The 22,229-nt window shown below is 44.5% G+C and overlaps 1 protein-coding gene and 1 pseudogene across 3 annotated transcripts in view; both read left to right on the top strand.

Annotated features, from left to right (window-relative positions):
* Drp2 (dystrophin related protein 2) overlaps positions 1-22,229 on the top strand; it is a 53,169-nt gene that overhangs the window by 6,141 nt on the left and 24,799 nt on the right. For 2 of the 3 annotated variants that reach the window (XM_006986427.4, XM_042268974.2), the window contains 4 exons: positions 13,309-13,486; positions 17,744-17,907; positions 20,060-20,216; positions 21,220-21,340. In XM_006986427.4, the coding sequence (XP_006986489.1) occupies positions 13,370-13,486; positions 17,744-17,907; positions 20,060-20,216; positions 21,220-21,340 (559 nt within the window). In that variant the 5' untranslated portion in view covers positions 13,309-13,369. Of the gene's footprint in view, positions 1-13,308; positions 13,487-16,264; positions 16,394-17,743; positions 17,908-20,059; positions 20,217-21,219; positions 21,341-22,229 lie in introns of those variants that run through there. The other variant, XM_016005006.3, reaches the window with a different exon arrangement.
* Positions 18,473-18,573, top strand: LOC121825892 (U6 spliceosomal RNA; annotated as a pseudogene).

Genomic DNA, 22,229 nt, shown 5'->3' with positions numbered 1-22,229 from the left:
TTTCTGTTTTTAGATTTTAAGACAAGGTTTCTCTACATAGTAGTAGCTGTCCTGGAATTCACTGTGTAGATCAGCTTGGCCCCAAACTCACAGAGATCCATCTGCCTCTGCCTCTTGAGTGCTGGGATTGAAGGTGCGTGCTGCCACACCCAGCCTAAAAGAATGGTTTAAATTGAAATAGAATTGCATCACTTTCTTTCCTCCCTTGCCTCCTTCCAGCTCCTTCTAACTTCTCTCCTTGGAACCCATCCTCTGTTCCCCAGTCTCCAGTTGACAGTCTCATTTTTAAATTATTGTTATGTGTACGTATGTGTGTTTAATTTATGATGTTCTCATACATGCGCGTAATGTATCTCTCTCTCTCTCTCTCTCTCTCTCTCTCTCTCTCTCTCTCTCTCTCTCTCATTCCCCTCCCTCTTTCCTCTGATCCCTTCATCTTCCCAACCAGTTCCCCTGCTTTGCTTGCTAGGACATCGGTGACAACAGTTCCCCAGAGTGTGGGTTCTAGATTTTACAAAGACAGCATCATGGAATGGTGAAGAAATGGCATTCTTGGACAGAGCCGCCCAAGGCCAGATTCCGGCTCTTTGCCTCTTTTCTCATTGCAGCTTGAAGATATTAACGACTGTTTTATGGGGTTCTTGTGAGGATTATATATGTTAACATTTAATTAATGCATATATGTATTATATATATAATTTGATTATATGTAATGTGGAATTTGGTAGATTATTTTCTCTTGAGACAAGGTCTCTCTGTGTAGTCCAGGCTGTCCTTAGACCCATATCCTCCTGTGGCAGACTCTTCAGGGTTTTTTTTTTTTGTTTTGTTTTGTTTTTTTTGTTTTTCGAGACAGGGTTTCTCTGTGTAGCTTTGCGCCTTTCCTGGGACTCACTTGGTAGCCCAGGCTGGCCTCAACAGGGTTTTTTTTCTGAGACAGGGTTTCTCTGTTTAACTTCCCTGGCTGTCCTGGAACTACTTTGTAGACCAGGCTGGCCTTGAACTCACAGAGATCCGCCTGCCTCTGCCTCCCAAGTGCTGGGATTAAAGGCATGGGCCACCATCACCAAGCCAGACTCCTGATTTACAGGTATGCACCACCATGCCTGGTCAGAAGATTTTTAACTACTGTTGTTCATTTAGATATGAAAAAACTACCACATCATTTTTCCACAAAACAACTGAAGACCTTATTTTAGTTCTTTTCCTGTTGCTGTGATAAGATACTTGTTCAGAGACTAGAGAGATGGCTCAGTGGTTAAGAGCACTTGCTCCTCTTCCAAAAGATCCAAGTTCAATTCCCAGCACCCATATCAGGTGACTCACAACTACCTGTATCTCCAGTTCCAGGGGATTCAAAAACTCCTGCCTGCACATGCCTACATAGAGACACGTAATGAAAAAGATGAATTTTTCAACAAATACTTGATATTTGAAAGAGAAAGTGTTAGCATTCAGGCATCTGTACTGGCCTGCCCTTAGGGTCCTGACAGGATAGACTTCAGCTGCAGCCACTAAGAGCACCCCTGTGTGCATTTGCTATGTTTCCTTATAAAAGGCAGGCCTTGCCCATCTCCCATCTTTCTCTTTCCCTTTCTCGTCCCCAGAAACCAGTTCCTGCCTCCTTCTCTGCCCTTTCTCTCTCCCCTTCTCCTCAATAAACCTCCTACATGGGCCCTGTTGTATGGTGTGACTCCTTCCCACCGTTTTAAAAATACAACAGAAAGGGTTGTTGTTTTTTTTTTTTTTTAGCTCACAGTTCAGGTATTACATCATGGTAAGAGTGTCGGTTAGTTTTTGTCAACTTGACACAAACCTGAATGTATCTGGAAAGAAAGAATCCTAACTGAGAAAATTCCCCCACCGGATTGCCTATAGGAAGGTCTATAGGGCATTTTCTTGATTAATAATTGATGTGGATGGGCCCAGCCCATTAGAGATGGGCTGGTGGTCCTGGGTTCTATAAGAAAACAGGCTGAGCAAGCCATGATGAGCAAGCCAGTAAGCAGCACCCCTCCATGGTCTCTGCCCCAGGTTCCTGCTTTGGCTTCTCCTGGTGGGCTGTGATTCAGGATATGTAACCTAAATGAACCGTTTCCTTCCCATATTGCCTTTGGTCACAGTGCTTTCTCAGAGCAATAGGGACCCTGGTAAGACAGCAGGGGAGTCAAGAGGGCAGGGGCCTGAAGCAGCCTGTCATATCTCCTCCATAATCAGACATTCTCAGCTCTCCTTTTCCATTTTATTTAGTCCAACATTCTCCACACAGGCAATGGGCCCTCCCCCAGTTCAAACAGGTCTTTTTAACCCTGATTAACACAATGAAGGCGACCCCTCACAGACATTCCCAGAGCCTTGTCTTAATCTAGATCATTCTTAACTGTCTGCTGGGTGATTCTGGATTCTGTCAAGCTGACAGTTAACACTGTCGCCACAGACTTCCATGGCATCTTAAGAGCGGGGAGAAAGGAGAAAGTAGCTGCTTTTAAATGCTTGATATATTTACGTGGTTAAAATTCAAAAAGTACAAGCAAATACTGAGTCTAAAATCCATATTTCTAAGCTGGACAAGTGGTTCAACAGTTAAGAGCACTTGTTTATTTTACAGAGGACCTGGGTTCAGTTCCCAGTACTCACATGGAGCCTTTTTTTGTTTTTTGCTTGTTTTTTTTTTTTTGGTTTTGTTGTTGTTTTTATTTTGTTTGTTTGAGTCAGGGTTTCTCTGTGTAACAGCCCTGGCTGTCTTGGAAGTCACTTTAGATGAGGCTGGCCTCGAACTCAAAGAAATCCGTCTGCCTCTGTCTCCTGAGTACTGGGATTAAAGGTGTGCGCCACCACTGCCTGGCCCACCCATATGGAGCCTACAACAGTCTGTAACTCCAGTTCCAGGGGATCTGAGAACCTCTTCTGACCTCAATGGTACACACATGGTACACATACATATATGCCAGCAGATACTCATACACATACAACTAAATAAAATCCACATTTCCTATTGATGATGTGAGATTTACTTTTCAGCCTGCTCTGTAATTATATGGGGATGTGCTTACAATAATTCAATATATAGGGATGTACTTATAATAGTTCAATACATTTTACGTACATGCTCAATGTACTTTTTAAATAAGTATACTGCTTTTTTTTAAGGGAGAAAGTCCCAAAGGAGCAGAAGAGAATTTCTCTATGATAACCATTCATTTCCCTTCTCCAATGGTAACAAATTATCGTCTATACTTCCAAAAGATATTTTAATACAAATATAAGGGCATGTTCATTTTTTTTGGTGAGCAAATGAAGACGAACAATCTTGGTTTACTTCTTGTTTTTTTACTGTATGAAATACGTTTTGGCTGTGTACAATGGCACATGCTTATAATTTCAGCTACTTAGGATGCTGAGGCAGAAAGATCTCAGTTTCAAGGTCAGTCTGATAAACACTCTGTCTCAAAAATGAAAATGGCTAGGGATGTAGCTCAGTGGTAGAGCACTAGTCTAGCATGCATGAAACTGAATCCCCAGTTACACACACACACACACACACACACACACACACACACACACACACACACACACACTCACACCATAGAGCAAAGCACTGGCCCAGAAATCAAGGGCCCTGGATAGGGTTCAGTTATGTTTCAGCATATTCACCTGAAAATGAAATTGTAATTCTGGCTCGGGACAATCTTGCCTAATTGTTCTTTAAAAACTGTTTTTGTTTGCTTGCTTGCTTTTGTTTATTCCTTTATTTGAGGCAGAGTCTCACTCGTCCCAGGCTGGCACCAACTGCTATGTCCTGGAGAATGACTTTGAAATCACCCTCCTCTTCTCTCTGCCTCCTAATTGCTGGGATTCTAGGCATAGACCACAGTGCCTGCCTCATGTGGAGACGATCTTGAAAGACAGTTTAGCAGGCTTCAAGTTCATGCTGGACAAAGAGTGGGAATAATAGTGTTTTGATGCCCGCCAATCTTAAACACTTACATTTGACAGATTTAGCAAAATAAGTCCTAAGCCATCATGCTCATGAACTCACAGCAGCTGCGGTTACCTACACAAGGCCTGCAAAAGATGGGGCCCTCCAACTTTTAATTCTAGGTGGAGGAGGGGCTTGTGAGGCCCCGGCCATCCTGGAGGAGTTATTATTGGCAGTTAATGGTTCCTTGGGGTACAGGGAGTCATTGTCTTATGCGGTGTCTCACTGGTTAGTTGCCCATGCCCCAGTAAATAGACTTGTTTATGCAGATACCCTAATTAAACTCAGCGAGGTCCTCCAAACAACACAACACAACAAAACAAAACAAAAGACGGAAGAGCAGGAGAATTTGTTGGGAAGAAGAGGATGAGCTGGAGGGAGAGGAGTGAGGGTAATGGGGGAGTAAATGTGATCAAAATACATTATATACACGTATGAAATTGACAATGAACAATGAATCTAAAAAATAAGGCTTAGAGAGGTGAAATGAGGTAAGGTCATAGAACAAACATCGAAAACAGAGGGTCCTAATACTGGGACCAGAAGGGATTAGTTGTTTTGTTTTGTTTATTGAGACAGGGTTTCTTTGTGTTGTCCTGGAACTCACTTTGTAGACTAGACCGGCCTTGAACTCACAGATAGCCACCTGCCTCTGCCTCTTGGGTACTGGGATTAAAGGCATGCGCCACCATGACCTGAAAGGGATGAATTTTTTTATTCTTTGCTTTATCTTGGTCTTGTCTGGTGACAGGCCAGCAGAAGAATAAGAAGGAAAGCATTAATCTGTAAAGAATTCTGTTTTGTTGTTCAGACTTTGGGAGCCAGGATTTCACACCATTGCCCTGGTTGGCTGGGCACTTGCTATGTAGAAAAGGCTGGCCTTGAACTTGTGGTAGTCTTCCTGCCTCTGCTTCCCGAATGCTGGCATTACAGACAAGTGCCACTATGTTTGGTAAGAAGTCACTCTCGAAGTAGTTCCCAAAAGAAGAAATGCAAATGACTGCTGAAATATGGGTGGAGGGTCCACATTTCTAGTAATTACAGAAATGCAAAGTAATCAACAAGATACCATTTTTTTTGCTCACAAATTTGACCAAATTGACACTCTCATACATTGCTGGTGGTAGTATAAACCAATGTAACTTTTTTCTAGCATACTTTAAACATACGTGTCATAAGCCTGAAACTTTTTTAAAATCTTTATTCCAGGAATTACCCCTTTCAGGACATTATTATACTGATAATCATAATTATGCACAAGGCTGTTAATTGTGATTTGATTTCTAAAGCAGAAAAACTATAAATTTATGTCCAACTGTTAAGATAAATTTTGGTATATCAATTCAGTGAAATAGTGTGTGACAATGATTATAGCTAACTCAACCATGTCCTGTTGCCAGGAAGTATGCCTAATTGTGTACATTGATGAATAACTTTAATAATTAGAACAATTCCATAAGGTCAGTATAATTCTTATCCCCATTTTGCAGACCAGAGCCCTGATGCTCCAAGAGGTAAGGGTATTCCAGGCCACACTGTTGGTAGGTTAAAGAATGTTGACTTCTGGGTCTAGTCTGATGTCAGAGCCAAAGACTTCAACCATAGCACTCTTTGCAGTTATCAGAAATCATTTTTGATTTGATTTGATCCAGTTTAGAGGTACAGTGCTTGTTTGTGTAGTATGTGTGAGGCCCTGGGTTCAATTCCAAGTGTTGGGTCTAGGGGGAATGTGCAAAATAATGGGGTTCAGACCACTGAAATCTAAAACCAGAAGCAAACTTTATTCCAAAAAATCACTGCGGGGCACAAATAGCTTGTCAGCTAGCTGAGACCACAGCCAGAGTTCGTGATTCTGAGACTGTGGTAATTGGAAGTGGGTTATGAGCCCCTTTTTATAGTAAGGGGTGAGCATTAGGTATGGACAAAATAATTTTTACAGTTTGGAAGTTAAACTTTTAGAGACAAATTGCAATTTAGCATTTACAATTTTCCATTAACAAGGTTTTAGAGGGTTCCAGCTAATTGATATTTGTATACCCTGCAGTCTTTCCTGACACAGCTAATTGATGTTTGCCCAAAACATGCAACTCTTCCTGACATAGCTGGACTCCCAGAGCAGGGGCAATACGAAACACCGCAGAGCAGGTTGTCACGTAGAACTCATTGAAAGTTAAATTTGGTTTACGGCAGTTATCGGTGGTAGGACTGTAAGTGGTAGGGAGAATAGCTAACCCCAGGGCTGCAGAGAGCCATCATAAAAAGACTAGCATTTGCTGGGTGGTGGTGGTGCATGCCTTTAATCCCAGCACTCGGGAGGCAGAGCCAGGTGGATCTCTGTGAGTTCGAGGCCAGCCTGGTCTATAGATCGAGATCCAGGACAAACACCAAAACTACACAGAGAAACCCTGTCTCAAACAAACAAACAAACAAAAAACCTACACCATAAAACCTAACATTTGGGTTGCTGACAGAGCTGCCCATCTAAAACAAAGAAAGGCCTAGTTAAAGGTTAATCCCTATTTGCTGACAGAGCTGAGGGCTGTTAGCTTCCATCTCTTAAACTTACAACTTTTTATTCCTATATTGCTATCTTATTCCTATATTCCTGGACCCTTCACAAGCATCACACACACACACACACACACACACACACACACACACACACACACACACACAGAGAGAGAGAGAGAGAGAGACAGAGAGAGAGACAGAGAGAGAGACAGAGAGAGAGAGACAGAGAGACAGAGACAGAGACAGAGAGACAGAGACAGAGACACAGAGAGAGACACAGAGAGAAACAGAGAGAGAGAGACCATGTTTTAGAGGAATACTGACATTATAATTTGGCCATGATGTGGTAAGTGAACGAAGCAGGTTACAAATGATAGATAGCATACGGTGATTTCATTTTAATTGAAAGCCAGGCGTGATGGCACATACCAGTAATCCCAGCATACTGGAGGTAGAGGCAGGAGAGATGCAAGGTCTAAACTAGCTTGAGCTACATATAAGAGCCCTGTCTCAAAAACAAGCAACAACAACATTTAATTAAATTTTAAAATTAGCAGGCAAGGTAATGAGTTTCATTATGGTATTTTTCTGTGTGTCACTATATTTTATTCTAATTTATATCCCTCCCTCATTGCCTCCATCCAATCCTTTTGCTGGTCTCTTTTCTGGTAGAGGTTGAGATGGAATGGCAAAGTAGTTTTCATTAGAATTTCCCTAATGGCTAACTGTGTTCATTTAAAAATTTTTGTTTGTTTGTTTAGAAGTCATATCTTGGGGAGAGTAGAGTACTGAAATCACCCACTATTATTATATCAAGACCCATGTGACCTCTGCACATTAGTGTTTGGTTTTTGAAGTTGGAAGCCTCAATATTCCTGCATGTGTATTTAGGATTGTTAGAGCCTCTTTATCATTATGTGTGTCTTTTCTCTCCTAACTTCATTTGAAATCTGCATCGTCAGGCTGCTACGCCAGTGTGTTTTCAGCTTCCGTTCACTTTTGATGCTCAGTGTGTGTCTTTAGCAGTTTGTTTCTTGATAGCACAGTTCGATACAGTATTTTATCCAGCCAGCTATTCTGCATCTTTTGGTTGAAGAGCTGAGGTCACTTACATTTCAGGTTATTATTGAAATTAATTCCTGTCACTTTTTTTGTAAGTTTAATTGTCATTTGCTCTTTTATCTTTTATTAGTATTTTTTTTGTTTTTGTTTTTGTTTTTGTTTTTATTTGAGAAAGGGTTTCTCTGTGTAGCTTTGCGCCTTTCCTGGAACTCGCTTTGGAGACCAGGCTGGCCTCGAACTCACAGAGATCTGCCTGCCTCTGCCTCCCGAGTGCTGGGATTAAAGGTGTGCGCCACCACCGCCCGGCCATATCTTTTATTAGTATTAGTGGTTTGCTGGTTTACTGTGTTGGTCACAGTTGATTCTTTTCTTTTCCTTTGCTCATCTATTCCTGTCATGAAATTTGTTTTCTTTTGTGCCCCCATGATTGAGACTTCCTATTTTTCTTTCTCCTTTGTGTATAGTATTCCTTTAAATATCATCTGCTAGGCCCTCCACACAATAGAGCACACTAGTAAAATAAAGCCCGATCGAGTCAACCCCATTGGTGAATGGTGGGTGAGCCAGCCCGGGGGTTGTGAGCATGGGAAAGCTGTCCCCATTACTCATCGGTTACTCGGTGGCATGGGCAGGGGAGAGATGTCCCCTCACCCACCAATGCCCAAGGCAGGTGAGAGAGCTGGCCCTGCCCCTCAGCTGCAGCTCTCAGGAGAGTGGCCCCTATGCCACACCTGGGTAACACAGTAGAGCTGACCCTGAAGGTGTAGGTGTGTGTGTGTAGGGGGGGTCTGACCCTGAGGACATGAAAGCAGGACTAGCCCCGCCCCTTGGCATTGCTTCCAGGAGTGAACTCCCCAGGACAATGCAGGAGTGCTCCCCCTGGTGGTGAGGACAGGGGAGAGCTGGCGGGCTGACCAACCCTGCAACCACCCAGGCCCAGAACCAGGGCTATGAGTTGGTCCACCCCAACATCCACCCTGTCTATCTATGATCTGCTGGAGCACGTGAAAGTGCTGGTCCTGCAGACCCAAAGCTGCAGGATCTCTACTGCACAGGGCAACAGCAGAACAGCCAAGAGGAGCCCCAGTGAGGGCCAGCATCGATACTGTAGCAGTGTAGTAGAGGCCTCTGACCAGACCCGTGACTCTCTGCAATGAACACTTGCAAGTAAAGATGTGTGGATAGAAGGGTTTACTGTGTGACTCACTGGGTCACACCACAGCTTACACATGAGCGATTTTTCTCCTTCTCTTTTTTCTTTTCTTTTTTTCTTAAATTTTATTTTATTTTATTTGGGGGGAGCAGGTGAAAGGTCAGAGGGTGGATACGAAGGGATGGGGAAATGAATGGGATGGAGATGCGTGATGTGAAAGACACAAAGAATAAAAAATGATCTTCTGCTCAGTGGTTAGTTTGTGCTTGAGCTGGCTTACTTTGTAGTAATCTTAAAATGTCCTTATTTCTCCATCAATTTTAAAATACAGCTTTGCGTTTCATATAACAGTCTTGGTTGGTAGTTACTTGTATTCAGAGCTTGAAATATCTCCTTCTCCTCCTTCTCCTCCTCCTCTGGTTAGTTTTAGGGTTGCTGATAAGAGACCTGATGTTTTTATGATGTGTTTGCTTTTGTAAGTTAGTGATAGTTTTCCTCTAAAGCTTTTAAAATTGTTTCTTTGTTTTGTATTTTTGACTTCCTGACTGGAGAATGCTATGAAGAGGATCTTACTTTGTCTTACCTATTTTGAGTTCCAAATGACTCTGGCATTTGCATTTATCTCTCCAGATGTGGGGATTTTTATGCTGCTATTTTATCCACTAGATTCTCAGTGTGTTCTGTTTTTATCTCAACTCCTACCCTATGGATTCTTAGGTTTGGCCTTTTGATCCAGAATTCCTGGAAGTTATGGTCAGGCTCATTTTTCTTTCTTTTTTAGTTTTTTGAAACATGGTTTCTTTGTGCAGCCCTGGCTCTCCTGGAAATTGCTATGTAGCCCAGGCTGGCCTTGAGTTCACAGCGCTCTGCCTGCCTCTGCCTCCCAAGCACTGTGTACTGTGACACCTGGAGTCTTTTTTGTTTTTTCTTGTTTGTAAAAGTAGTGTTTTGTTAACCATGCCCTCCACCTCTAAATTCTTTCCTCTGCTATGTTGAGTTCATTGGTGGTGGTTTGGACAATTTTTAAATTTTCGATTTATTGACTTTTCATTTCTAACATATATATTATTAAACTTATTTATTTATTATAGGGGAGAAATTTTTGAGAGGTGCTTTTTTTCTGTGTACCGAGTATTTCCCATTGGTCAAACACAGGTCATCAGTGATGGCAAGCACCTTAACTCGCTAAACTGTCTCATCAGCCCTTTTTCTGATGTTTCTATTCTATGTTCTCCTGTTTTCAAAATCCCAACTTCCTTGCTGAATTTTTCCTCCATGTTACTGACTTTCTTGCCTAGGTCTTAGATGAAGGTCGTGTGCTTATTTGTAGCTTCTTTGGGGTCATTGATCACCTTTAGTCTTAAACTTTGGAAATCTTTACCTAGCATTTACCCATTTCCTTTATCTTTTAATTCAGTAACTGAGGAGCTGAGCTCGTTTGGGTTTCTGTGATTAAATTTGCACATCTGTTGTCTGCATCTCTCTTCAATTTTACTTGGCGATATTTTGATTGAACAGCCTTCTTTGGAGGGCTTAATTCCCTAGGACACCGCAGAGAGGAGAAAACAAAGTGCTTTGGGCTGGGCTTCTGCTTCCCTTCCCTTCCCCTCAGAGAACCCCGTGGTCGAAGCTTGTTCAGTTTAGAGTACTCTGTGCTTTCGCTGCTTCACTATTAGCACCTTCGTGAATTTCCAAAGCTCTTCCTCTTCTCTCTTTGAAATAGTCTATTTTTAGTTATTCTGACTCTGCTTCTCTGGTCACGTGCAACCACTTTCATGTCTCCCAAATCACCTGGAACTTACCCGTATTTCTTTTTCAAAGACAAAGTACTACATCTTTACATCTGTTAAGGATGGTTATCCCTGGGTTGCGATAACACGGCGCTTATTTTCAGTTCCATCTCTGGCGTATTTCACATTTTCCAGTTGAAGATGCAGCTCAGTGGTAAAGCTCTTGCCTAGCATTCGAAAGTCCCTGGGCCCTGTCCCCAGCACCCCAATTAAGTAAATAAATAAATTTTAAATGGAAAAGGTTTTAAGGGCTAGAAATGTGCTTCAGCGATATAGAGTTTACCTCGTATGCACAAGTCCTCAGATTCAATTGCTAGCACCATAGAACAATCTTTTGAATTTTAAGAACATGAATTACTTGTGAATTCAACAAAAACAAAAGCATTTGAACTGGAACTTACTATGTAGATCAGACTGCCCTTCACTCTTTAGAGATCTGCCTGTCTCTTTCTCCTGAGTGATGGGATTAAAGGCTACACTGCCACATCCAGTTCGATACATTATATTTTATCTGAGTGACTGATCTCTTTCTGTTGGTATTTGATTAGGGGAATCATATTTTCAACCATTCTTTGGGGAATGTCTTTGTGGGTAGAAAGCTGTGTAGCTGTGTAATTGCCAGGAATTTTTAGCTGTAACAAAGTGTTCTTCACTCTACAAAACACCAGAATCTGTAATAGTCCTTCATCTTGGGACCATGGACCCTTGAGAAAAAGGGTACTTGATGCATGGAGTCTACAGATGTCTAAATGTGTTACGTGTTTTTCCCATTCTGTAAGTTCTAAAAGTACAGCTACTATTGTGGGTGTGAGTGGGTGAAGTGAGACGCTTTTTCGTCTTAGGAAGGGACCCTTATATGTAGAATGTTGGAAACTGGTGGAATAGAGTCTAAAAACGGTCACTATTGAATTATCACCACCAAGAATCAAAGATTATTGTTTCTTCTCCTTTCTCATTTGCAAGCATCATCCTTGTTGCTTATCTTCTTGGTGTATACATTTATTAAGCCATCATTTGACTTGTACTTCTAATTTTTTGTTCATATAGCTCCTTTTCAAAGATCGTCAGTCCTGACGTGTAAAGCTAAATGTCTCCAGCCTTGCTCCTTAAATACCATTACCCTCACCTCTTACCACACCAAATGTGTTTTTTTTCCTGTATTCCTGCTCTTGCTCTTGGCAAAGTTGCCCACCTAGCTCCCAAATTAGAAATTTTGACTCCTTCTGCTCCCTCCCCTTTCACATCCAATTGGCCGCGGAGTCCCAAACATTTTTCCCCTTCAATGTACCTCAAAGCTTGCTGTCTGCTCATGCATCCTGCCTACCTATTTATTATATGCTAGCTTCTCAGTGTGTTCTTCCCCTGGGAGAATCACCACACAAGGCAAGCAGAGAAAAATCTGGCCATGTCACTCTCCTGCTTAAAATCTTCAGTGCCTCCTTCTTGTCTACAAGATAAAAGCTAGACTCTTTCGTTTGTCATTCAGGACATGACCCAATCAGGCACCTATCTTGTTCTTTGCTCACACTACACTTTTTTATGTGCAGTTTGGAAAATTCTTTTTCATTTTATCTTCTCTACTTAATGCAATCCCACTTATCTTTCATGATTCATCTAAAGTACATTTTCTCTAGGGAAATTTTCTTGACACGACCAGGAAGAATTCACCTTGTCCTCATCTATTTCTTTAACTCCATCCCATCACTCTTTCTAATATTAATGCATATAATTTATGGTCTATTCTCCCTGTTTCTCTGTATGTGAACTCCTTGAGCAGGCACTGTCTTTTCCTTCTGTGTCTTCTATACTGAACGCACTGTTACTGGGGTATGCTTAGCCGTTTTGGGACATCAGCCTTTAAACAGGTGGGTCAATCATTATTGCCTGTCTCCCTTTCTCCCCTTTTCTGCAGAGGCAAACTCTGCCTCCAATGCCCATCTCAAATGCATTCTCTTTGTAGTGTGTGTGTGCATGTGTTTGTGTGTGCGTGTGTGTGTGTATGTGTGTGTGTGCATATGTGTGTGTGTGTTCGTGTGTGTGCTTGCAGGTGGGTGCATGTGAATGTGCAGGAGCATATGCATTTGTGTACACATTTGTACGGAAGCCAGAGGTCAACTTCAGGAGCAGCTTTTTTATTTATTTATTTATTTATTTGGTTTTTGTTGTTGTTGTTGTTGTTGTTGTTTTTGTTTTTTTTTTGTTTTTTGTTTTTTTTTTTTTGAGACAGTGTTTCATTGGCCCAGAGCTCAGTAAGTATTCTAGGCTGGCTATCCAAGTGCCTGTTTCCCCTCCCCAGTGTTAGGATTATAAGCACACGCTACCAGGCCCAACTTTTTTTTAAATGTGTGTTCTGGGGATCAAATTAAAGTCCTCATGCTTATGTAGCACACACTTAACTGACTGAGCCATCTCCCCAGGCCCTCAAATGCAGTCTCTCCGAATCTGGGTGGTCTTGGATCTGCTTTGTGCTTCCCTAACCTAGTCTAGCCTTAATTATAGTACTTGACACATAAGTAATTATTGTAATTACTAGCTTACCTAGCTCCATCTCCAACCTATCTCATAGTAATTCACCTTTGTGTCTTTAGCACAAAGCATCCTATACTACATTATTATACATCCAACAATACTGCCTTGGCTAGTAATTAATCTTTTATGGAACACAGTAGCCTGGGAAGAACTATTGTATAGGTCAGTTATCTATGAATGTTTATCTGCTACATAGTTAGCTGGTCCATACAGCTGTTAGGATGTGCTAACTTCATTGGCTTGGTCTAGCCTTGTCTCTAAATCTCTCCTTATTACTCTTCCAGGTGCTTGATGCTCAACAGTTGGTCGACTGCCAATCCTCACCCTCCATGAGCCTTGGTTCTGATGCAACCTTTGGTCATGCAGGGATGCCCTTACACCCTCCCACGATGTCATGAGTGGCGTGCTGCTGACAGGTTTCATCACAGCAGCAGCCTCAGAAACAGCTGTCCCCAGCCTCAGGTAAGTGTCCATTAGTAAAAGAAAGGCCTGTGTAAAATGACTGGATGTGGGATCTGTTTGAACATAAATGATGCCTATACTTCCTAAGGTGCAAGGAAACTCATGTAAATAAAAACCCTTAGATAGCAGAGCCTCCTACAGCCCATTCCTTATCAGCCATGAGGTAGTTAATGGGGGACATGCTGCAGAGAAAGTCGTCAGGTTAGGTAATCCAAAGGCCTATTACATCTGATGAGGACCAATCCCATGTTAACCTTCTGGGGATTACAGGTCTGGGGAGATCCCAAAAGAGCATGATTCTTCAGTGCATGGCTTAGAGCAAAGTGAGGTCCTTCCACGGCCTTGGTTTCTGCCTAGTGTACTTTATATTCTTCTGGTTTCTCTCTCCATTGGCTCATCATCTCAAGTCCCTAGTCTTCCTCGCAGCTCCTGGCTCAGCCCAGCTTAGAATTTTCTCTTCTCCCTTAAGAGTATGGTGGTGGTGGTGGTGGTGGTGGTGGTGGTGTGTCTGTCTGTCTGTCTCTGTTTCTGTGGTGGGTGGGTGAGAAGTAGTAATCTAGAAAGAGAACCCTCCTTTCCTTAAAATGAGGAAGGAGGTCCAGGGGAAGCTGTCTGGAAAAAAAGGGAGACATGGGTGCACTCTGGATTTCCCTGCAGTGCTTTGGGGTCTAGAGACTGTGGGGCACGAGGAAGTACAGTATATCCCGGAGAGTCACAGACAGACTGCGGTGCTGAGTCATTTCTAGGGGCACAGACAGCAGGTCAGTCTGTAGGGAGATGGGAGAGAGGGCACAAAGCAGCAGAGAGAGAATACGGGTGTTAGGGAAATCATTTGGGAAAAGCTAAAGAAGGAAAAGTCAAGATCCAGACAAGAATGCGGATCAGTCTTTTTGTTTTTCTTTTCTTTGTTTTGGCATTTAGCCAGAGAAACATTTCTGCCTCTAATATATTTTCAAAGCCAGGGTCAATTTAGAGTTGCCCAGTAATCTACCTCTTGCCTGGAGTGTGGCTCTCACAGTGTGGAGGTATTGAAAAGCCTGCGTCTTTCCAAAAGGCTTCATTTGCCCATTGTCTCTCCACACCCACCAAGCTTCCCTGCATGGGCAGAGCTCATAGGGGCCGCAGTGTGTGATTGTGAATGGCATAGGGCAGTCTTTCTTTCCTGATTGCACGTGTTTTTTTTCTTCCTTCCTGCACTATTATTGTCTCAAGGGTTCAAGGTATGGGTAGAGAATTCTGTGGATGGGGTGTGAGCAGCAAACATCCACAAAAAAACAGAACGGGAAAGCAACTGATAGGGGAAGGGAAAGAACACAGTTCCTCTTCATGATTCGCCTACGAAATGCCCTTGGCCCTCTTCAGAGAGGAAATGAGAGGAGAACAGGGCTCTAGAGAACAACGCGGGAGCCGGCTGGCTGGTGATTAGGAAGCTAAGAAGAGAGAGCGCTGAAGAGGATGAAAGGCGAACACCGATGGCCGGTGGCGCCCAGCTCATTGTGTGTTCCTCCCCAGAGCACAGCCAGGACGGCTTGGTCACGGCTGGATCACAAGGGGCTCTTTCCAACTCAGGGGCATTCCCAGTCCAAAGGACTTTGTGACACTGGCTTTAGCCCAATTATCCTAACACAAGTAATGCCTGTAACTGGAGGCACTCCCCACTCTTGGCTCGTCCTCCCCTGCCAGCCTCCAGCCATCCCAGTTGGCTCCGCTCAGGCCTCTAGAAAGGGTCAGGGCGCCGTTACAGCTATGCCTGTAGGTGGACCTCAGTATGGAAACAATGTGGAACTGTGGAAAGCCGAGAAGACTGTGGGAGATAAAGAAGGATGGGAACAGAACACTTTTTGGTATAAACATAGTGTTTTCCGAAAGTGCTCAGGGGTGGGGGCTGAGCTCGGGAATGTTAACCTTTTTTCCAGGCAAGTCCACTAAAGAGAGAAACTAGTGATCATTTCCAGTAGGGCTCGGCCCCTCAGTCAGCGGCTTAATGGAAAGGGCTTCCCTCAGTCCCACCCAGTATAGCCCAGGCTGGCACAGGGGTGTCTCCATCCCTGGCTATCTTCATGGAGCTGCTACATTTCATTGGCCTCTCTTCCTCCGCTATAGAGGCTCAAAGGGATGCCCAGAGCCCATCAGTTTGTCCTCAGGGTACAGAAGTCTGCCAGTCATGGCTCTCCCTCTACCTCTCAAAGGCAGGGCAAAACACTCCCTTATTTTAGTAGTGGCCTCCAGTGAATCTTCTGGTCTCTGCACTCATGGAAGATGACCAAATGCACAGGGATTCTGCTACCCCAGCTTCCCAGTGCAGACATTCCATGACCCTGTCCCCAGGTGCCGAACACACTCCTCACTGCTTCCGAAGACGCTCACTTAGTTGGGAGCAAGGCTTAGTTCCCAAGCTCATCTTCCATCAGTCCTTGGAGAAACTGCCTTCCAAAAGTGTATTGCTCAAGTTGCCTTATCTTTGTGTCCACTTCAGAGCAGGGCCGGGCCTGGAGGCAGTAAGTGCTTTGTGTCTTCCTCAGAGAGGGGAAGTTAGTCAACAGGGCTGCCCTCTCCACACCACTCCTCAGCCCCATGGAATGCCCAGTCCCACTCCTGCTACCCTTGCCAGCCTGGGAGCGAGCCGGAATTCCCCACAACAAAGCTCTGATTCACTGGGTAGACTCTGACATGGCCGCCCCCTCCAGATTCCTGGGGGGTCAGTAAACAAACAGGGTAGCAGCCCCCCATCCCCCACCCCGCCTCCTGGCCTGGCTTAGCTCTGCCCAGTCTCCCTGAGTGGGGTTGCTTGCTCAGAGCTCCTCAGGATTCTGCCTGTCTGCACTCACCAGACACGGGGTCTGGATTCCTGCTGAGGGAAAATCATGGAACTCCCAGGTCCTGCCATGGACTCCTCAGGCAGCACAGGTAGGGTCAGCACACAGGCTGCAGCGGGGCTCAGTTCTCAGGTTGTCCCCCAGAACTTGGCAGCTCCTCACTTTTCTTTCACGCTGTGGTCGTGAGCTATAGTTTTACTGGGATGGTTGGTATCCTAAATTGCCTGGGGAGTCTCCCTCAACTGAATGGACCAGGCTCTGCTGACTCCCCATGGGAGACCTTGCCTCGGAGGAGGTGGGAATGGGGGGTGGGTTGGGGGGAAAGGCTGGGGGGGTGGAGGAGGGAGGAGAGGGAGACTTGTGGTTGGTATGTAAAATGAATAGAAAATCTCTTAATAATAACAAAAAAGAAATTACTAAATAATCAAAAAAAAGTATGATTTTAAGACAGAGAGGAGAATCGAGGAGTCCCAGCCTCTAGGAGGGCCAGCTAGCTGGCAAGATGCAGGTAGACCTGTGGGCAGACAGGAGAGTCTTCATGGGTAGGGCGGATCAGCTCAGACAGAGATTCCCTCTTCCAGCTCCCTCCCTCCACCCTCTACTGTCCCTGGCTGGGTATTTCCAGCACTATGCGCATACTGGGTGATTTGGTCAACCGTACCCTAGACCCGACAATACTCTCACAGGGCCTCACCAGTGCCCAGGACAACAACAGCAGAGTATGAGACGGAGAACCCAAGCTACAGTTTGGCAAGCTTCAAGACTGGGCTGCTTGGCTGCCGCCATAAGTCAAAATCCTTTTTAGTGCAAAATCCAGAATGTTCCTTTTATCTTTCTCAGTCCACGTTCACCTTCACGACCTTTAGGAAGATTTCCAGGCTTCCTGATTGTCATTTGAAGTGTGGATTAAAACTGGGGGAAGGTGACCTGAACGGCCTAGATCCATTGGAAAGTAGGATATAGGGAACAGATCACTTCCTTTGCCTTAGCTGCCTCTTCTCTGAATCTTTGTGGGGCAGCCCCTCAGCTGTGTTTTCTAGAAGGCTGGGTAAAGTGTGAGCCCCTGTGGATTGAGTCTATAGCTCAGTTTGAATGCTATGATTGTTCATGTTTGGACAAATCCCACCAGCTTCTTATTGGATGCAGGGTCCCATTTGCACAGTCATCCTGACAAAATTTCTAACAGAGGGTAGGGGAGTGTATCAAGAAGGAAGCAGTACTCTGCACTTCTATGCCCGTTCCAAGAGAAGAGCTCCCAGCGAGTGGCTCTGTAGAGTCCTGCTGCAGCTCCCCCTTGAATACGCACCCGCACAAAATAGGATAGGATTTCTGGACCCTAGGACCAGCCTTTCTCTCCTCTTGTTCACTCCTGTCCCACACTTAGCATAGAAGAGGGCATGGAAAAGTCCAGAGACCAAGGACTTTTTGTGTTTCTGTCCAGGTTAGAGCTGCGGTCACCATCCCCGCACCTCCTTGGGATGGTGCCGGGAATCCCTGCCTAAGTCCGAAGCTCTTGAACGGGTCTGTTGGAGCCATTGGCCCCCTGGAACCATCAGCCATGAATCTGTGTTGGAATGAAATAAAAAAGAAGTCTCATAACCTCCGGTAAGGACTAACCCCTAGAAAAAGTTACTTTAGGGGTTGGCTGGGACAGTATTGGGCCCCTTTTGTTGCTGTAGTTTGTGTACCCCCCAGTCAGCCTCACTATCTTTCTCGGGCACAGAGGAAGAACCCTGGGTTAGAAGTAAGGCCATTTCTATCTTAACCCGTTTTAAGTAGTCGTGTCATCTTGGATAAGTTGCTCGAGTTCTCTGAATTTTAGCTTCCACTCGGTTTGATTTTGTCCTGAGATTGTAGCTCAGGCTGGCTCGGCATTCTCTGTAGAGTGCAGGCTGGCCTTGAACCTTGGAATCAACTCTTATTTACCTCTCCAGTGCTAGGCTTATTGGCGAGCACTACTACATCTGGCTTCGTTCTTTAGGGTTTTTTTGTTTGTTTGTTTGTTTGTTTTTGGTTTTTTGTTTTTTTGAGACAGGGTTTCTCTGTGTAGCTTTGCGCCTTTCCTGGAACTCACTTGGTAGCCCAGACTGGCCTCGAACTCACGAAGATCTGCCTGCCTCTGCCTCCCGAGTGATGGGATTAAAGGCGTGTGCCACCACTGCCTGGCCTCGTTTGCTTTGGGCAGTACATATACTAGAATGGGAACGATACAGAGAAGATTAGCATGGCCCCTGCGCAAGGATGACATGCAAATACGTTCTTTACTTTTTTAAGAAGATGAAATAAGGAGGAATAAATAATACTTCTCCTCCCTACCTCACAGTGTCACCAACATCCAAATAACCAGGAATAATGCTTTCTAAACTTAAAAGTGCTGGTATATAAATCAAAATGAAGCAATTGTCCCCTCCTCCTCTTCCTCATGACTGTCCAGCCTTGGAGAGTTTCATCTGCACACTCCCATCCCTTTCTTGTATTTTGTTTTATTTATTTATTTATTTATTTAGAGACGTATCCCAGACTGTCCTTCAAGTCACTATATAGCTGAGGACCCAGAACTTCTGATCCTCCTGTTTCCACCTCCTGGGTACGTGGATTGCAGGCATGTGCCACCACGTCCAGTTTCTGTGGTCATGGAGCTCAAAGTTCATGCATGCTAGGCAAGCGCTCTCCCAGCCGGGCCGCGCCCCCAGCCCAGTCGCACCTTTCGATGTCCTCTATTCCCATCCATGGGCTGTCACCTCGGGTAGATGCAACTCAGTAAGAGCCCAAAGGCGGCTTCTCTCTGTTGTTTTCTTTCTGCTCTGCTGTGTACGTCTCCTTCTTAGCCCAAACTCGGGGCATCTGGGGGTCTGTGATGAGATGAGGCAGTGTAGAAAAGCTGAGAGAAAGCAGCCTGTCTGCCTGAAAAGCCTGTTTCAAATCACAGATCTGTGTCAGTCACCTAAGTCTGTAGTCCTGAACAAACTGATCTTTGGAAATGATAATGCCCACCCCATAAGATTGTTGTAAGAACTAGTTGACACCGTAATTTAGAAAAAGCTTTTTTTCCCCAGGTATAGGGAAGCAGTGGGCAGAGATAGTTGTTAGTGCCAACTAAGAGGAATGGGATTAATATCTGCATCAGGCCTTGACCAGCCTCCAGCTTGCTACTGTTAGACCTTAGCTCATACTTCATTTGGGTGTCGGGGGCAAACAGACATGTGATTATATAACACATGTTTTCTTCTGTATTTCCAACCCGTAGCCGATGTTTTTGTCATCTTTTGAGTCCCTTTGGGCTGAGATTTGTGTAGAGCCTTGCTCAGGTCTGTGCTCATATCCAACCGTCCACCCTGCCCTTCCCACCAACTGTATTCGCTCCTGTGCAGAGCATCCTACCTGGCTGAGCAGAATGATGTGATTTGTGTTCCGCAAGGGCAAGAGGGGAGCCAGACTGCTGTCACCCCTAACGCCCTTGCTCAGTTTCTTACCCTTCCTGGCATGGTGCTGGACATGCAGCTGAAGTGACCAAGATCCACAAAGTGATGTTTTCAACCATTTTAATATAGGATAGCTCCCAACCACTGTTTAAACTACTACACACCTGTGGTGGGAACGTTCATGGGTAGATACAAGGAGGAGCGGCTCCCGGGTCTCCTTCCACTTCAGCTAGAGCAGTTCCTTTGAGTCCATTTTGTATATTAAAGTATATTTGCATATTAAAGGAAGAATAGATTTTGTTATTTAAAAAGTGACTGGGTCACTGATCTTACAGTGCTCGCCTCGAGGCCTTCTCAGACCACAGTGGAAAACTTCAGCTCCCGCTCCAGGAGATTATTGACTGGCTCAGCCAAAAGGATGAGGAGTTGTCAGCTCAACTGCCCCTGCAAGGGGATGTGGCCCTGGTACAGCAGGAGAAGGAGACACATGCGGTAGGTTGGACTCCTGGAGGGGTGGTGTGGCGCCTCTCAGCAGGAAACACTCTTTCAAGGTGGGACCCTGACAGACAGGCCCTCAGGTCTACTCAGATACCTAAAGCAGTAGGTCAGGGTGTGCAGTCCTCGTCTGGGGCTTGCAGTCCACAGCGTGAGCCAAGCCTGGTCATCCAATTTAAAACCCTGCCTTGATTTATAAGGAGAATATGGACAAATGAACTTGATATGATGTTTAAAATGCAAACTATAAAACTATGGATCTCAGTTACATAAAGATGTATATAGATGTGTGTGTGTGTGTGTGTGTGTGTGTGTGTGTGTACAGAAATGGCACAGGGGGGCAATACACCAAAACGTTAACTCTAGGTGATAAAACTGTAATTCTCTTTCATTTTGTAATTCTCTATAATTTTTCATTTAGTTTTAATTTATATATTTTTTGTTTGTTTGTTTTGTTTTTCGAGACAGGGTTTCCCTGTGTAGCTTTGCGCCTTTCCTGGAACTCACTTTGGAGACCAGGCTGTATATTTTTAATTTATAGTTTTCTGAACTTTCAAATGTTTTTGTGACATCACCTCTATAATCAGAAAATGACCAATATCTCTTTGTTTTGTTCTCATATTGTTTTGTTTTTGAGACAAATTTTTACTACATGGATTTGACTGGCCTCAAACTTAGTATAGAGCTCAGACTGAACTCAAGCTCATTATAAAACCCAGGCTGGTGTCACACTGAGTCTTCCAGAAAGCTAAGATCTATTCTACGATGTTTCTTCTACTTTATGGCATAGCCAGACTCACTGCATACTAAATAGACTTCCTAGCATTAGAGGTATTTTCTGCCTATAGGGAGGACTGATCTTTTTCCCTCCCTGGGTAACCCTAAAATCCCTAGTAATGCCGCGGGACCAAGTTTCCTTAAGAAGAAAGGTTGTTGATCATGGCGTAAAATTGAAGTGATTGAAAGGCTTTCTTTTCCTTTTGACTGCAAACCTTCACAGGCCTTTATGGAGGAAGTCAAGTCTAAAGGTCCCTATATCTACTCCGTGCTGGAATCCGCTCAGGCTTTCCTGACCCAGCACCCATTTGAGGAATTAGAGGAGCCTCATTCTGAGAGCAAAGGTAGGTGGCCTTCCTGCCTTCCCCCATTTCTTCTTGAGCTATATGTACTAGTAAACAAACACCTTTGTGCCTTTCACGGGCTCCTTTTCTGAGTTGTTACTTAGGAAGGTAGTTTTCTCCTTTGGGCCCAGAGTCAGAATGGGACAAGAGTCACAGTTGTAAGAAAGGAAAGAACCTGAAGTAGGTCTCACCAGCATGGGGCCTAAAGCTGTATGTGGCTCTTCAGAGAATCATGTGTGGCCTTGTAATGAGATGTTAGGGAGGAAGGGAGGGAGGGAGGGAGGCAGGGAGGCAGGGAGGCAGGGAGGCAGGGAGGCAGGGAGGCAGGGAGGGAGACCTCAAGTGAATTGAAGCCACTCAGGGAATGAGAGGAGTCTATCCTTTCGGGATTTTGTTTGTCCCCTGAGTGACAAGCCAGGCTGTACCTACTACCCGTGTGGATCTGCACCTTCATTTTCACATTTGCGTGTGAAGATACTAATGAATAAATGTAGCACGAACTGAAAACATTAGGAAAGAATCTGATTTATTCCAACATAGAGGGACATTGGCGATGCTGGTATCAGCCAGCAACTACAACGCAATCTTAAAACCAAAGAATCTTCAGATTTTCAGATGAAAATTGATTGTGGCTGGTCGATACTGACCCTGGTGACTTCTGGACCTGATTTCATAGCGAGGGCTGTTTTCTATCTCGATTCCCATAAACTGCCAGTGTGGCATTCATGGAAATCAAGTCCAAGTGGCAGTCTAGCAAACCCTCCGGAAAAGGCTCCTGAGCCCCAACCCACGGAGGGAATAGACTGGAAAGAAGCCTTCATCAGCGGAGTCCTTTCTCGATTCCATTCACAGGCTCGGTTGATTTCTGGCCTCTCAGTGGGCCAGTTAG

This window comes from Peromyscus maniculatus, chromosome X (genome assembly GCF_049852395.1).
Source record: "Peromyscus maniculatus bairdii isolate BWxNUB_F1_BW_parent chromosome X, HU_Pman_BW_mat_3.1, whole genome shotgun sequence".
Taxonomy (NCBI): domain Eukaryota; kingdom Metazoa; phylum Chordata; class Mammalia; order Rodentia; family Cricetidae; genus Peromyscus; species Peromyscus maniculatus.
The sequence above is the reverse complement of the archived record's forward strand: the minus strand, read 5'-3'. Positions and strand labels throughout refer to the sequence as shown.